The 15,588-nt window shown below is 35.2% G+C and overlaps 1 protein-coding gene across 1 annotated transcript; it reads left to right on the top strand.

Annotated features, from left to right (window-relative positions):
• Positions 1–2,795: 2,795 nt before the first annotated feature.
• Positions 2,796–15,558, top strand: LOC110722385 (ubiquitin carboxyl-terminal hydrolase 6-like). The gene is made up of 18 exons (XM_021901650.1): positions 2,796–2,996; positions 3,526–3,671; positions 3,842–3,877; positions 3,971–4,078; positions 7,237–7,337; positions 7,441–7,567; positions 8,045–8,104; positions 8,196–8,260; positions 9,678–9,728; positions 10,442–10,550; positions 13,188–13,276; positions 13,524–13,593; positions 13,734–13,814; positions 13,914–14,009; positions 14,113–14,161; positions 14,775–14,894; positions 14,985–15,059; positions 15,259–15,558. Exons 1-18 carry the CDS (start codon positions 2,957–2,959, stop codon positions 15,312–15,314), a joined length of 1,479 nt encoding a protein of 492 aa, XP_021757342.1. The 5' UTR covers positions 2,796–2,956; the 3' UTR covers positions 15,315–15,558.
• The last annotated feature ends 30 nt before the right edge of the window (positions 15,559–15,588 follow it).

Raw genomic sequence — 15,588 nt, 5'->3', positions numbered from 1 at the left:
TTTAAGTTTAAGAGAACTGTTTTTAGCTTTGGACTTGTTGTTTGGTTTGAGTTCAACAAGATTGGCTTTGGTAGAAGAAGAAGAAGGGAAACCCGAATGACCTTTGTCTTTAATACGGTTCTCCTCCTCAATTTTGAGGTGTCCTACAAGCTCCTCTAGGGTTAGGTGTTTCTTTTTTATCATCAATTGGTTACGAAAAACCTTCCAAGGGGGAGGGAGTTTCTCAATCAGAACAATGGTAAGGGTAATATCACAAATAGACGGACCCTGCAGGCATATTAATACACACTTTCTCATAAGCATGAATCTTATCAATAATAGGCTTATCATCCACAGCTTGAAAACTTAACCACTTTTAGTACCAGCATCATCAGTCCCATATTTTTTCTCTAAAGCATCCCAAATATCCTTAGCATGATAAACCCATGTAAATATCCAACAAATTATTCAACATATAATGCAGCAACATGCCCTTATAGGTTATATCATCCTTAGCAAACTTAACATCAGTTTCAGACAAATCATCCTTCACAAACTTAACATCAGTTTCGGACAAATTATCCTTATCAACAGGTTCAACAATTTAACGGAATAGTCAAACGGAAATGAATATTGTAACTGATTACAATATTCCAAAATAAGATCAAAAGGAAATAAATTTCTCCAAAAAGATAGAGGGCCTACAGCCCACCCACGCCCACGCATCGCATTCTCTAAGACCCCAAAGTCCACGAGTCCTGAGCCCGACCCGACCCGGCTTGGCTCAGTGCACGCGCGTGTGAGTGTGTGGGGTATAACACCTACCTTCCACTTGCTCAACTAAGTAGTACTAAAGTACTATAATATATAAACAAATAAAAACACTCTTCCTCAACCAACGTGGGACTTTTTCCTCTCCTTTGTTTTCTAAGCTCTCTCTCTTGTTTTTATATCAGAACTTCCAACAGAATCTTAGGTATTGTTTGGTTTACATAAAAAAAAAATGGAAATTGGGAGTTCTTAGGGAATGCAAAATGAGTAAGTTGTTTGGTTGAATGAAATTTGGTGAAATGAGAAGTAGAACTTCCTAAGAATTTTCAATTCCCACAAAATGTAGGAACTTACTTACCTAGTCCCCTCTAGGTAAGTTGAAATTCCTATGGGAATTTACTTCCCTCATTACAAATCAAACAATTTTTAGAAATTCCCATGAATTTGATTATGCAATTTAATTCCCATGTATTAGAAATTCATGGAAATTTTCATTTCCTATGTTAACCAAACTATTTAGGGCAAAAATAACCTAAACACGTGGCCCACTAAAATGGTGACACATGTCCCCTAGGACAGTGCTCAAAATGAGCCAACCAGGGCATGACACGTGACATTCATCATCAGTGGGGAAATGGCGGCCTTTAGGCCCAAATCCCGAGAAGCTGTAAAAATAGTACAACCCATTTAATAGGTTAAAATGACTTTATGGACACGTTCTCCTACACTTATATAAATATTGTACATTTATGACGGTGGGATTAGATTTTCATTATCCATCAATTATTACAATATTTATTACTCTTATCTCGAAAATCGAGAAAATTAATTTCTACTTTTACTTTCCTCCTACTTCCTCATCCTAGTACTTAACTTGACCGTTGGAGCCGGAACTCCGAACAACCAGAGCTTCCGTTTGTTTCAGGTAAGAGCATCCGATGGTCCAGTCTTGGTGCTGTAACTCTCCCGGAGAACACTGCAAATAAAAAAAAAAACTCCGAAACACAAACGCCCCTTAGATTAGATGATTTTCTTAAAATTTAATACCCAAAAAACTTAAAACTACAAAGGAGCAACACAATGCTTGTTTACACAAAGTACTATTTCGCTTTTACCCTGCGAGCATCGAGAGCTCTGCCACTGCGAGGCTTGGCGGTTAGTGTCGATGCGGTTAAAGACATGTCGCCATTGTTGTAGGTTAGAGAGAGAAAGTGAAATGAGGAGAGATGAAGTGAAGGAACTACATTGCCGGTGGTGATTATGAACCCCCAATTTTGAGCCTAGAAAATCTTAAAATTGCAAGCTATTTAGACCTAGGATGTTGTTGGTCAGATTAGATATAATCGTCAACTTTTAACCTGAATCTCACAATGAGCCTTAAACACAAGTAATCAAACTCAACATTGATAGCAGTAAAACCTAATTAGAGAGTTTACAATTCATGTATATACGATCAGAAATTGGACGATTGATAGAGTAGGAAGCCGCCATTAACGCTGCCATTAAGCAAAGGAGAGAGAATTGTGAGGAAGAAGAAGAAGATAAAGATTAATTGAGAGAAAAAGGAAGCCATTGTTAAAAGACCTGACCATCTTGATTCTCAAGGAGGTTCATCGGTTCCGTCTCATCAAGTATTGGGTGAGGCTAATACTTTGTGAATAAAAAAGTAGACACAATAACAATATATACATTTTAGGGCAAGACTCGAGTCACAAATTAAACTAGTTATCATTCCAAGTGACATATAGCATAAGAACAAAAATAAATGACAAGGTAGCTGCACCGCGTGCATTGCTCCATCAGAGCCTTTAGTTTTGTAAGGAAACTTCCATATTCCTTAATTCTAGTATCAGTACTTATAAGACCATTGTCCTATTTTATACTATTACACATAATATTTCTAAAAAATACTTTAACCGACATCCACTGCTACGAGTATATAGACGATTTGTGAGATGTTAAATTTGAAATTGACATTTTTCTTGGAAATCGCTCTAATCGCAAACAGTGACCCTATTAAGTTAACCATAAAAATTGAAAATAATCAGTGAAACCCCGTTTCACAAGTTTCCTTCTATTCTCTCTCTCATTTCTTTGATAAAAAACTCAGCACATTCGACTACTTAACTCACCTTCTCGCCTTTCGTACCTTCCGTCTTCTTCCTTCTTTCTCCGCCTCGCTCATTTCTGCGCGCAAGCTTCGTCAATGGCGGATTCAGGCAACAATGGCGCCCAAACACTACGAGGTTTTGCGATTTTCTCTTCTCTATTCTCTCTTGCTTCCTAGTTTCGAGATTATTGTTGGATTGCCGTTTTCAGTTTGATTTAGGACGAGTAATCTGCAAGCTTAGGTTTCTTGATATTATCGAATTGTTTCAGCTTGAACAGTTTGTTAATACTATTTGTCAGGGTGCTGCACCAAGAATGAATTGAAAATTTGAATTTTACCATTGAATTTTTGGGAAATTGTGTTTTTCGATCGATTCCCAATAACCCTAAAATTTGAATTAATTGTAATTTAAAGCTGACAATTGCTGCAGAGTAAACAACTTTCAAATTTTGAATTAAAATCAAAATGCCTGGGTCTTAATTGTTAACCAGTTATATTGTTTTCGTTATTCTTTTATGTTTGATGTAGTATTAAAACAGTGAATTGTAAATATGATTTTTGATTTGGCAATATTTACACATTTAGGATTGTTTTATTGAGCCATTTTAGGATATTTATTGTTTTTATGGTTTAATCCTTTTATTCATTCCAATTTGATTTTGCAGTGAGTGTGAAATGGGGAAAAAAGATGTTTCCAGAGGTGGAAATTGACACTAGTCAACCCCCTTATGTTTTCAAGGTTCAATTGTATGATCTAACTGGAGTGCCACCTGAAAGGCAGAAAATTATGGCAAAAGGTGGTTTATTGAAGGTAATGAGATGATGGGCTCACTTCTCACCATGTTTCGCGCTTGATTCAATGTTATGAGATTCCTGTGTTTTGATTGGTGATAGTATGTGAAATTTCGGTGAAAATATTGGATGTTCCAAGTCTTTTTTGTTTGTGAGAATAGTCAGCTAACTTGTTTTGCCTGAAATTAGGATGATGCTGAATGGGCAAATGTCGGAGTAAAAGAGGTTGGTCATCTTTCTTTTGTTGCAAACATTTTTTAGATTTTTTTTGGATCACCGTGTTGGAATTATTGCTCAATTTCCTTCTTAATTTTTTAGGGTCAAAGATTAATGATGATGGGAACTGCAGATGAGATAGTAAAAGCTCCTGAGAAAGGACCAATTTTTGTAGAGGATTTGCCTGAGGAAGAACAAGTGGCCGCTGTGGTATGTTTTCTTAATTTAATTCTTGAATATGAAACTTGAATTTGAGGTTCTGTATATGGGTTAAATTGTTGGATGGCTAATAATTGTTGGATGGATTTTATGCTGTTTTTTTTCCCTTTTTGATAGTTGTCTCGTACTCTTAAGTAACTACAATTTCTGTCCTGCTAGTATTGGCATTATAACTTGTTGGTGAAAAGTGGTATATGAAAGATTTTTGAAAGATTGCGGGGATTTAGGGGAATGAGTTCATACAAATACGCTCAACGTTGTCTCCGGTTTCCCGTCTAGCAATTAAATGAAAATTTTTACATGATTACACTTAAAGGAAGTAAAAGAATTACATACTCTAAATCTATTCTCATAGAAAAGGAAAATAGGTGCAACACCCTCTTCTCTTGCTCGAATGCTTCTAGCAACTTTCAAAGCATCACATCGACACATTCTAACACCACCTTGTTGTAGCCCACAACTCTACCCCATATTTTGCAGCCCCTGCTTCTGCCAGATCAACTGACCACCACACATTCAACCTCTTTACAGCAGCCATGAGAAGAGAGCAATGCTCGTCATAGTTGCCACTCCCAGGCCCACACCCACACCATCCAAATTATGAGCATGTACATTTACCTTTATATGTTGTGGAGGGGGAGGATACCACCTTGCTGCCAAATGCTCAGGAATAGAGTGACACTGCACCCCAACCTTCTTATTGTGAAAAAGTCCTCATTCAGTTTTGCAAAACCCACTGCAATTCCTACTGCATCAAGCCCATCAGCATTCTCAAAAAAGGCTTTATTCCGGCAGTGCCACGCTGCCAGGCTAATGACGCAAAGAGACGTAGCTGCTCCCTTTCCATCTTTCCAGCCACCCACATAAACAAATCAGTAAAAGCATGTGGACTGTAACACGCGGATTTGGGGACACCATTTGCCACTGTTTTGTGGTTTTATAATTTGTTAATGGATTTGGCATGGATGTGATGTTCAATCAAAAGTATACGTTAGTCTTGGAATAGTTTGAAACTTTGAACTCTTCTCTATCAAAGCATTGTAGGTGATAAGTTCTTGAGATGTTATCAATTAACATTGAATCAGATAGTGGATGTGATAGGAGATAATGGGGTATTACTTTATTTGAAAAAGTAGATTTGGAAAAAGATAGTGGGTTATCTATATATATATATTTTTTTTTATTTATTTATTTTTTTTATTTATTTATTTTTTTTGTTGAATGTGAGAGACAGTGGACCCGTAACTTTTTTGGTAGTGAAGAGAGAGCTGTATTAAAATAATGTTGGGGTTAGTAGGTCAAACTGAACTGGGAGGGACGAAAAATGAAAATTTACGGACGATTATAGGACAAAGGGAGTTTGCTTTTGGGGGCCTTGTAAGGTCATCAACTCTCTGTTTATCAGTTTATGTAGGACTTTGAGGTTATTTGATAAGTGACACCCAAGGGAGTTATGACGTCAAATGCTGATTTATGCTCGTATTCGAAATACTGATTTCAAACTATATCATCACCAGTAACCTCCTTGTAATCTCCTCATAACCTCCTCATACTATGTTTGAGTGGTTTGTTTACTACTTAAGCTAAAATATGGAAGGTCCATAGTTAATATAGCAGCATACTCATATTAGGTTCTAAGCTGTACTTGGTCAATAAATTGCTCTATGGTAGTTTTGATGGCATGTTTTCTTATATTTTACAGTTTTATATTTTTATATTTTTTTACCTTTTGCCCTCTATTGTACATGTGTGACACTACCCATGGTGTCTGTTAATTTTCTCATTATTACTTGTTCAAATAAAAAAAAAAAAGTAAACCAATGTTTTAAAAGGAAGCTGAATATATTCAGATAACCCATATTAGAGGTCTTATATGAGATCATTGTCCTCTCTAATACTCCCATAATTTAATGCTTGTATTTAATTGATCTCAACTTTGGATTGTTTTAGAATGATATTGAGTTTGATCATCATCATTCCGGAAATTGGTTTCTGTGTAACACTATCTTATTCTCCGAAATCTATCCTTTGTTTTTCTCACGTAGGAAGAGTGAAAGGAGGATGTGATGTAAGCAGTTGCACCTTCCACTTATTTTGCTCTTAATTTTGCCAAGTAGGGATCATATTTTGAATAAGAGCTACTAATATGGAATTATTATGAGATAACTCAAACATTGTATTATTCTTGTAATTTATCCCTTTTTTTTTTTTTTTTTTTTTTTTTAATACAAAATCTCACGTGCATTAGAAAATGTTATTTTATATATGCTGGAATGAACAGCTAGGAATAGTTTCACCTAAAGAATAATTTTGTGAGATTAAACTTATTGCACTTTTGGGACTTAAGAATTAATGTTTTAATTAAAGGGAAGCATGTGTTGTTGCCCCTCCCCCCTACCATTCTTCCTATTTTCGCTTGGCCCTGGAACAGTGATATGCAAATACAACTAGCATTCACTTCATATCTTGAAACACTGACATTATTAGTGACCAGACTTTGTGCTATTAGGAGTTGTTTATTGGTATATTGAAGAGGTTTTCTGATAGTCCATTAACAGATAGAAATTTTTTTTCCCTTATATCACTCTTTAAGTTTTTGCTCATGATATACAACCATAACTTGCCCTAAGTTTTCAATTGGCAATAATGTTCTCAAGTTCCTTATATACTTAAGCATTCAATGTGTGGGTAGCTTGTCCTATGCAATGTTTATTAAATCAATCTTCATCATGTATTTTGAAATTGCCTTAATTCATCTTTGTACTTCAGATTTGAGGAATTTTAATCTGTCCAGAAACTTGTACTTCTATTTGCTATCACTAAAACAATACTTCCTCCACTCCATTTACTTGCAATATTAGGATGTTGGCACTATTGATACTCTATCTTATTACCATATTACGTCATTGATATATAAAAATATAGTCATGTGGGATCTTGTTGGATTCGTCTCAATTCAATTTTTTAACAAAACGCAACCAAAGATATTAACAGTTCTAATTGTGCATTGACAAGCGTGATACTCTTAGTGTTGCAAGTAAAATGGAGTGGAGGAAGTACTTCATAAATGATAAATGAAGGACATAAATATCTGTACTCTATAATATAAATAATAATTGACCTTTTCATTTGATATCTTATGTTTGCAGGGGCATTCTGCTGGTCTTTTCAACTTAGGAAATACATGTTACATGAACTCCACAGTTCAATGCCTGCATTCAGTTCCTGAGCTGAAGTCTGCACTATTGGAGTGAGTTTTCCTTCTCAAGTGATGATTTTACTTGGGATTTATTTAAAATTATGTGTGATTCTTGTTTCCATCACCAATACATTTGCTTACACTTGTTGAGCAGGTATTCACAGTCTGGCCGGACTAATGAACTAGATCAAACTTCACATCTTTTGACTGTTGCAACCAAAGATTTATTCAACGAGCTTGATAAAAATGTCAAGCCAGTGGCACCTATGCAATTCTGGATGGTGTGCACACATCACTTTGTATCATAAAATAATTCTATACATATTATGTTCTGTATTGATATCATGAATTCTTTGAGAGTGATAATTTATATCATTCCTTAAATATTGAGGATCGTGAAATCTTCTGGTACCTGATCTACCAGATGTAGGATGTTGATTTCTTTTTACTGGAGTCTTCTCTTGCATTGTTCAGGGCTTTCTGTAAAAAAAGTTGTAGCTTAATATCTGTCCAAGTAAAAGACTCTGATATACTTTTATCTGTTTCTTCTACAACCCAATTTTGGTAACAAAATGTTCTAGATATGTGGGATCTATCTGACTGTAGGCTAAGGTAACTAAGAAAAAGTAGGATAATGAAGTACTTTTAATGTTTCCAGTGTATATGTGGAGTGTGGAAATTAGACAAAGGTTAACTACATACAGTGTTTTGTGCTGATGTTCTTGTGACATGACAGCTAGATTCTTTGATGCATGCAGGTATTGCGTAAAAAGTTCCCTCAGTTTGGCCAGCTGCACAATGGTTCTTTTATGCAACAGGTTAAATCCTAGCTGCTGTCTATCTTTATATGGTACGTTCTTACAGCTCTAAATGTGCTTCTACTAACATTCTACAATGATGAAATCTCAGGATGCAGAGGAATGCTGGACACAGCTTTTGTACACACTCTCTCAGTCTCTTACGTCATCTAATAGGTAGCTGATTTCTTCTTCTTAAACAACAGCTGTCACATTCACTGTGCTAGATTTGTCCTCTTTGCATTGCCTCATTGGTTAATCCTGTTCCTGGCTGCCAGTTGTAGCGAACCTGGCTTAGTGGGAAAGGCACTATGGTGAATCATTAATAATTCTGTTACGGAAAGCTTGGAGAATGAGTAAAGAATAAATTAGTGGGTGGGGGGTGGGCTGGGGAGAGAAGCAAACTCATAGATATATGAGACCATTTAGAAAATTTTTTGGAGTTTTTTGTAAAGATGCTTAGTTTTGGAGTGTCTAATTTACAAGGTCTGGATTGTTATACCCAAATTGATGATTAAACTGCATTTATGTATCAATCTTCTCCAGTTTCCCCTAATTTTTTTTTTTTTTTTATTCTGTTGCCTTTTTATTTTTAATCTGGTCCTATCTATTACACCAGTGTCATAATTTCAGTATGTTTCTCCATTCCTTTTTGTTGAACTTTTGTCGGTACTAAATGTGTATTAGTGCTTTAGTACTCTCTCTACTGTTTGCTGCTGAATTGAGACATAAACTGTTATTAATGGGTGATGTGGCTGATTTAATTCATAAATTGTCTCTTTGAGCTAATAATATATCTGATACTCCTTCCATTCCTTATTAAAGAACCCATTTCTTCAGGAATTTTTTTTTAATAAGAGGGATTATTGTGAGGTATTGTTTATTAAAGTTGAATAAAAATAGAAGGTGATGGGAATAGTGTTATGTTTATAGGGGTAGTGAAAAAAATTATAGTACGGCTAGAGGGGTTTTGTTAAAAGTGAATAAAAATAGAATTTAGTGGATGATTGATCCAGGCCTTGTTTGCAATCAGTTGTTTGGTTCATTTGGCTTGTATGATAAGTCTGAAGTGTTAATTGTTGGTATTGGCTGTTTGTATCAGCGAGTAGTATTATTTGCTTATAACATTGTTTAGTAAATTAGCTGTTGTTGTGATCTATTTATATGTAAAGTAACGAACTTTTAGGCAAAACTGTCAAAACTAAAAAGCCAATGAGCAGCCTTTCATTTGACTGCTTGAGCGCATAAAAACGTTTCAAAGCCAAGTGTCGATCAAAGCTGACTATTCAATTAAGCATGTGGATTTCAAGCAAGATACTTCTCCCATGTTGTTATTATTATTGTTATTGTTATTGTTATAGTTTTTATATCTATTTTAAATCGAGGAGGCATTGGGATAGCCCCTTTGCATTTGCTCTTTTTCTGTGGAGTGATACAGTCCCCAAGGACCCAACTGTATAAATTTCTACTTGGTTTATTTGCCTTGCAATTACAATAAATGTACTTATAATTTCTAGCTTTAATCTTCACATCACCATTCAGAATTTAGTTTAGTTTAGTTTAGTCATTCTTATGCTCTTTATTTCATATGTAGTGAGAATGTCAGTGCTGTGAAGCGTCTATTCGGCATTGAGCTTGCTAGCAGGTAAAATATTTGCTATTTATATGCTTTATGTCTCTTTTCAATCATTTATGCTGTGCAGTTGTCTCCTTTCTGTTTTTTTCATAAGGCACCTACTCCCAAGAGTCTTGCTAGTACTAAGACTTTTGTTTTGCGTCATACTTGTACTATTTCTTCTGCTATCTTAAGTTTTCTGTTGGCAATTACTGTGTGTTCATGACCAAGAGTTGAACAATGAAGGAATGACCGTAAATTTGTCATTTGAAATATGTTAGAGATGGACTTTTCATCAATCACCTTGTTGACATCTATGATGAGGTGAGAGTGCAATGTGATCTGCTCTAGGTTATAATAATTAATATCCAGATAATTTGTCACTTTTTTAAGTGTTCCCTGCTCAATATAAATGCATGTTTATCGCACAATGAAGAAGAAAGATGTCTCTATCATGGTCTGGTTGGCTGGTTAACTCCCTACTTCACTGGGTAGACAAATTCATTGGCTATTGCCAATTTGCCATTATATCAGCTGGTTTCTGTTTGAGTCTTAAGCGTACTGGAAATTATTGTTAAGATTAATCTCAGGGTGGCATTATACATGAGAGTTCCTTTATGATGATCTAGGTTCTCTGGTGGAAATTTATGATGTAGTAGCTTGTGCCCCTGTGGTTTATGTACATATTACTGTATGTGAAGGTACTAACTGTGTTGTCCATGTTTCTTTAATGGTGATGTTAGGGTGTATTGTCAAGAAAGTGGTGAAGAAAGTACAGAAACAGAAACAACTTTTGCTCTAAAATGTCACATATCCCATGAAGTGAACCATTTGCATGAGGGGCTAAAGCATGTAAGTTTGAAGTCTTTCCCTTATTCAGTTTTCTCCACTGTGTTCTTTATTCTTTGTTGTTGACACGTTTTAACTTTTGACACTATTCACAAATTCTATTTTGACTACCATTATGCATTGAAAAATGTGATGAAAGAAACTTTCAACTGTCAACTACTACCTATGTCTTAGATTACTTGCAACATTTTAAATGGACACACTTACCAATGTACAATTTTGACCATCGATAATTTAAATTTATATTAGTAAAAATTTTAAATCTTGATTTTGAAAAATATACATTGAGATAGACTAACAATATCTTGCATACTAACATTTGCTTTAATACATTAGCATTAAAGGATGTTAAAGTGAGGTGTAATTGGGACAGAGGGAGTTATAAGGAACTAAGTATGTCAAATTGTCAAAAATGAATGATTCACATAAAAGATAAAGTTTAAAATTTGATGAATGTTATTTGAAGGTTGAAAAATTATGGCTGTGTTTCGCAAAGCTTTTAGCTGTTCCAGGAGAGTTTCTAGCATCGATAAGCTTAAACTGGATCAAATTCCAAACACTACCAAACATGGAAGTAACTTTTAGTTTCTAGGTAGTAAGAAGCCTAGGTGATATATGAGGGGCCTAGAAATCAAAGCTACATGTTAGAGCAACTCAAACTGTTTATCCTGGTGCTGCTTGCCCACATACAACCCATAAAACTTGCTTGCCCGCATAAATTAACCTTATGACCACCATCGCCTCAATTCTGAAAATTATTGCAAAATTGATGTAAACTTAGTTCACTGCAAGCAAATAATAGAAGATTAATAAGCAATACTTAAGCAGAAGAAGGATTAACTTTGAACATAAGGAAAAACTGCGACAATAATAACTACAAGTCTTGAGCATTCGAGAGGCTCAAATCTCTCAAACTATCAAATAACAACTTTCTGAATGATTCTACTCCCCTCCAACCCTTTTATTCACCTTACTACAGCATTCCCACGCATTCTACCCATACCAAATTATTCCCTGCAAACTCATTCCTTCTAACTGATTACTAAACTAAATTACCCTTATTTCTACTTCTTGCATACGTCAGCCTAACCATGGCCTTGGGTAGGCTCATTACAAGATATGAAAAATCGCAGACTAACAATTTAGACCTTATATGGCTCTCTATATTTTATGGAAAACCGGCCTACTAATAGCTATTTCCATCACCTGCCAGGATTTTTTTAAAAAAATTATTTTTTGGTGTAGAAATTTTCTTTTTAGTGTGCCAAATTTTTTTTCCCTTTTGAATACCATCAAGAAGTGTTCTATTTTTGTCCAGAGCCTTTTCTTCAATTTTTCTGTTGAGGTGATCTTGGTACAATTAATTGATTAAAACTTGGTATTTTTTTTTATGGAGCCAAAGTTGGCTGGTGGGTCCCCCCTCCCCAGCTGGGAGGAAAGAGCAACAATAAAATATTACAAGAGTAAGATAAAAAGAATGTATTTCCTTTATTTCTATCTATGGTTAACATGGGGGCAGTCAAAAAAATTAGTAAAATGGGTAAAGGTGTGAGAATCCACAAAAACCCATGTAAATTACTTACAAGACCCATGTGAATAAGGCTCTTAGACAGTGTGAAGTGAGATGTTGGATTTTCTTAGAAAGAAACAATGCAATATTTGTGAAATTTACTTAAAAAGTAAATGCTGCAATGTTAAAGAACGGAGGGAATATTAAAATAGTGGTGGTTTCATGGCAGATGACTTTGGCAGTGGGGTAAACCTAGATTTAGGGTTGTTGAAGTTAAGAAAATTATTTTTAAAGTGTGTGTAATTGACTAATTGTATATATAATTAATAAAGTTGTAAGAAATCAATGGAACAAACAGTATCATATAGTATCCATTTTCAATAACACTCAGGCCAACCCCTCATGATATATTTAGTAACAGATTCTAGGAAATTTTGTTTCGGTAGTAGAATTTGTTTTCCAGAAGCTTTAGCCAAACAGGCTCTATGAAACTTGTCCTCCAATTAGTAACTACCCACAAGAAAACCTTTTATAACCTCTATCTGAAACACTAACCTCTACTTTAATTTACTTTTTATAACCTCTATTTGAAAAACTAACCTTTACTTTACCAAACCCCAGAAGTTGTGGTGACTGGTGTTTAAGTTTGTGCCTGCTGCTTTGATACGTCCTAGAAGTTGATCAGTGTTTCCACCTATTGTGACACTATTGCTCCCCACTCCTTCATTTTTCCATATGAAGTAAGAGCCATAGTATTTTGAAACTTTGACAGTGAGCTTCAGTTCATGTTGTAGCTCCCTGTTATTGTGAACCTCCCATGGTTGCTGTTTTCACTAGTGTTATTGATATTTTCTGTTATTGCTAATCTAACTGTACATGTATCCCTAAATCAATCTTTTTAATTTTTCTATGTTAGTGCATCACATTGTCTACTATTTCTGTTATCCTTGAATGCAAGAACAGACCTTGTACTCTCTGTTTATACAAATTCTATTTGCATGAAATTACCGACTGGTGGTGCCTTTTTTTCTTTTTCTCTTTCTTTCTTTCTTTCTTCATGTTATCAAGTAATAAGCAGTTGGATTTTGGTCCCTAAATTTAGCAGAAATTCCTGGTTGTCATTCTTACAGGGTTTGAAATCTGAACTCGAGAAAAACTCGCCTGCATTGGGCCATAGTGCACTCTACTTGAAGGAGTCACGTATCAGTGGTCTACCCAGGTAACTTTGTTATTTTCTCACCTGAAATGGAAAATTGAAATAAAAATCCTGGTTAGTAGTTATTATAAATTGTACTTTATTATGAATGCAAATCTGGAGTGTTTATTTACGACTGGACCATTTCTCTCTTTTCTTTGGGGAAGGGATGCTTCTTGTGTATGATTCTTGATTTATGAGGGTGGAGGCACTCTCAGTCCTGTGGCAGCATTAGATTGTGATGTCTGTTCTGCTGTGTTTCTGGATGTAGGTATTTGACCATTCAGTTTGTCCGTTTCTTCTGGAAGAGAGAGTCAAATCAGAAAGCAAAGATTTTGAGGGTAATTCTTAATAATTTCTATTTTGCTTATACTTTATTTTGGGTGGTTTTGAACGTCAAGGTGGAATCTAGAGGCTTGAGACTAAATATTTTATGTGTTTGGATGAGTTTGTAACTTAATTCATCCTTTATGATATGCAGAAAGTTGATTATCCTTTAGAGCTGGATATTTTCGATTTGTGCTCAGATGAACTCAAAAAGAAGCTAGAAGTTCCTCGTCAGGTATGTATGACCTATACATTTCTGATTTGTTTATTGTTGTTTTTTTTTTGTTTCACCAGTTTCACATGTTTTCCAATTTCAACAATGTCCTGCTATCAGGTTCTTAGAGATGAAGAGGGTAAAAAATTAGGTCTGAAACCTAAAGAAAAAAGCTCTAGTTCCCAGGACAATGATGTGAAGATGGTTGATGCAGAGGTAAATGTTATTTAACTATTCATTGACTTAAAATTTCAACTTTTCAAGTGATTCTTGGCAACTCGAGATTTTCTAAAATCGTGTCTTTTGGGTTCACTAACAGGATTCGTCAAATGGGAGTGGTGAATCGTCTACAGGAACTTCTCAAGAAGGTGTGAGTTGTGTAACAATTAGAATAATGAAATTAACCATTAAATCAGTTTCCTGTTGTCTTGAGTTTAGTCCTCCTAAATCTTCTGGTTATTTAAAAAAGGGTATTGAAGGGAGGGTCTAACATAGAACAAAGTACTAGTATCCTCGTAAAGAGATGACATGTTTGTTCAATATTTAGGATGAAGTTTGATGTGGTGCTCTATAACAGATCATTTTTTAATTTGCAGTTGAGTAAGCAGTAACCGAGATTAGGTAGATATATAGTTAAATGATCAGTGTGTGGACAGTTAGAGAAGTGATTGTTGACAAATTAAACAGTAACATGCTTATAATGGTAGAGTACTTGTGAAGTGACAATGAAAGACCCCCCCCCCCAACTCTCTTCCCCTAAATGAGCTGTATTGAAAAAAAATTGTCTAATTAGTGACGCCGAGGGGTAATCCCCTTTCCTGTAGTCAAAAGTGTGCCATATTTTAAGCAGTGCAGATTATAAGATGTGTATGCACTTTGTATAATCACTCTGTCTGTCTCTCTAGAGGTTTCTTCACGACTTAGTTGCCTCTAAAGGTTGGTATCAGACCATGCTTAATGTATGTTAATCTATCTTTGCAGCTATTCCATCTGAGAAGGAGATGCATTTGACTGGAGTTTATGATTTAGTTGCTGTGTTAACTCACAAGGGTAGAAGTGCTGATTCAGGGCACTATGTTGGTTGGGTGAAGCAAGATAATGGTTAGTGGTTGAAAAACATATGTTTAAGCTATCTCTGATACGAAGTATTATTCTAGATTTTTCAATGCTTAAAGATTTTGTTGCTTACAGGAAAGTGGATTGAGTATGATGACGACAATCCAATTCCCCAACGAGAAGAAGACATTGTGAAACTCTCTGGGGGAGGTAAGCTAAATGTCTACTGACCTTCTTTCTTACGAAGTTTACTTCTAAGCGCCTCTTTTCCTTTTCTCAAACCCCCACCACCCCGCCTTTTATTTTTTTTGTTGTTGTCTTTTATAGTTTGGGTGATACGAGTAGTATTCATCAGTTTATGTAGTTGATGTTGCCACTGCCGATCTAATATAACATCATTCTATTTCAGGTGATTGGCATATGGCATACATATGCATGTACAAGGCTAGAGCTACGCCAATGTAATTCAAGTTTCATGAGTGATATTTTTTATACAAATTATAGATATTCTTTTCGCGTTTATGGATGTGGTTCTATAGACTCTCGAAGGAATATTTTTTTTTCTCCACTTTTACACTATTATTATGCTTGGTGAGCTCTGTTATTTCACCTAAATTTGTTGTTTCTTTGTATGTCTATCCCATTGTCTCCATGAATATCCATATTTTCTAGTAGTGTTTTAAATTTCAGTGTAGCTAATTCTGGTGCGTTTTTTGATGCTCAAGTTTTTTATGCTTTA

Source organism: Chenopodium quinoa, unplaced genomic scaffold, assembly GCF_001683475.1.
Source record: "Chenopodium quinoa cultivar QQ74 unplaced genomic scaffold, ASM168347v1, whole genome shotgun sequence".
Taxonomy (NCBI): domain Eukaryota; kingdom Viridiplantae; phylum Streptophyta; class Magnoliopsida; order Caryophyllales; family Amaranthaceae; genus Chenopodium; species Chenopodium quinoa.
The sequence above is the reverse complement of the archived record's forward strand: the minus strand, read 5'-3'. Positions and strand labels throughout refer to the sequence as shown.

What these genes read in the sequence shown, in the direction of transcription:
- LOC110722385 (XM_021901650.1), top strand. Translation starts at nt 2,957, where the DNA reads ATGGCGGATTCAGGCAACAATGGCGCCCAAACACTACGAG. An exon ending in AAGAACAAGTGGCCGCTGTG is followed by an intron (nt 4,079 to 7,236) that starts GTATGTTTTCTT and finishes TTATGTTTGCAG; the next exon opens with GGGCATTCTGCTGGTCTTTT. An exon ending in TCTCTTACGTCATCTAATAG is followed by an intron (nt 8,261 to 9,677) that starts GTAGCTGATTTC and finishes TTTCATATGTAG; the next exon opens with TGAGAATGTCAGTGCTGTGA.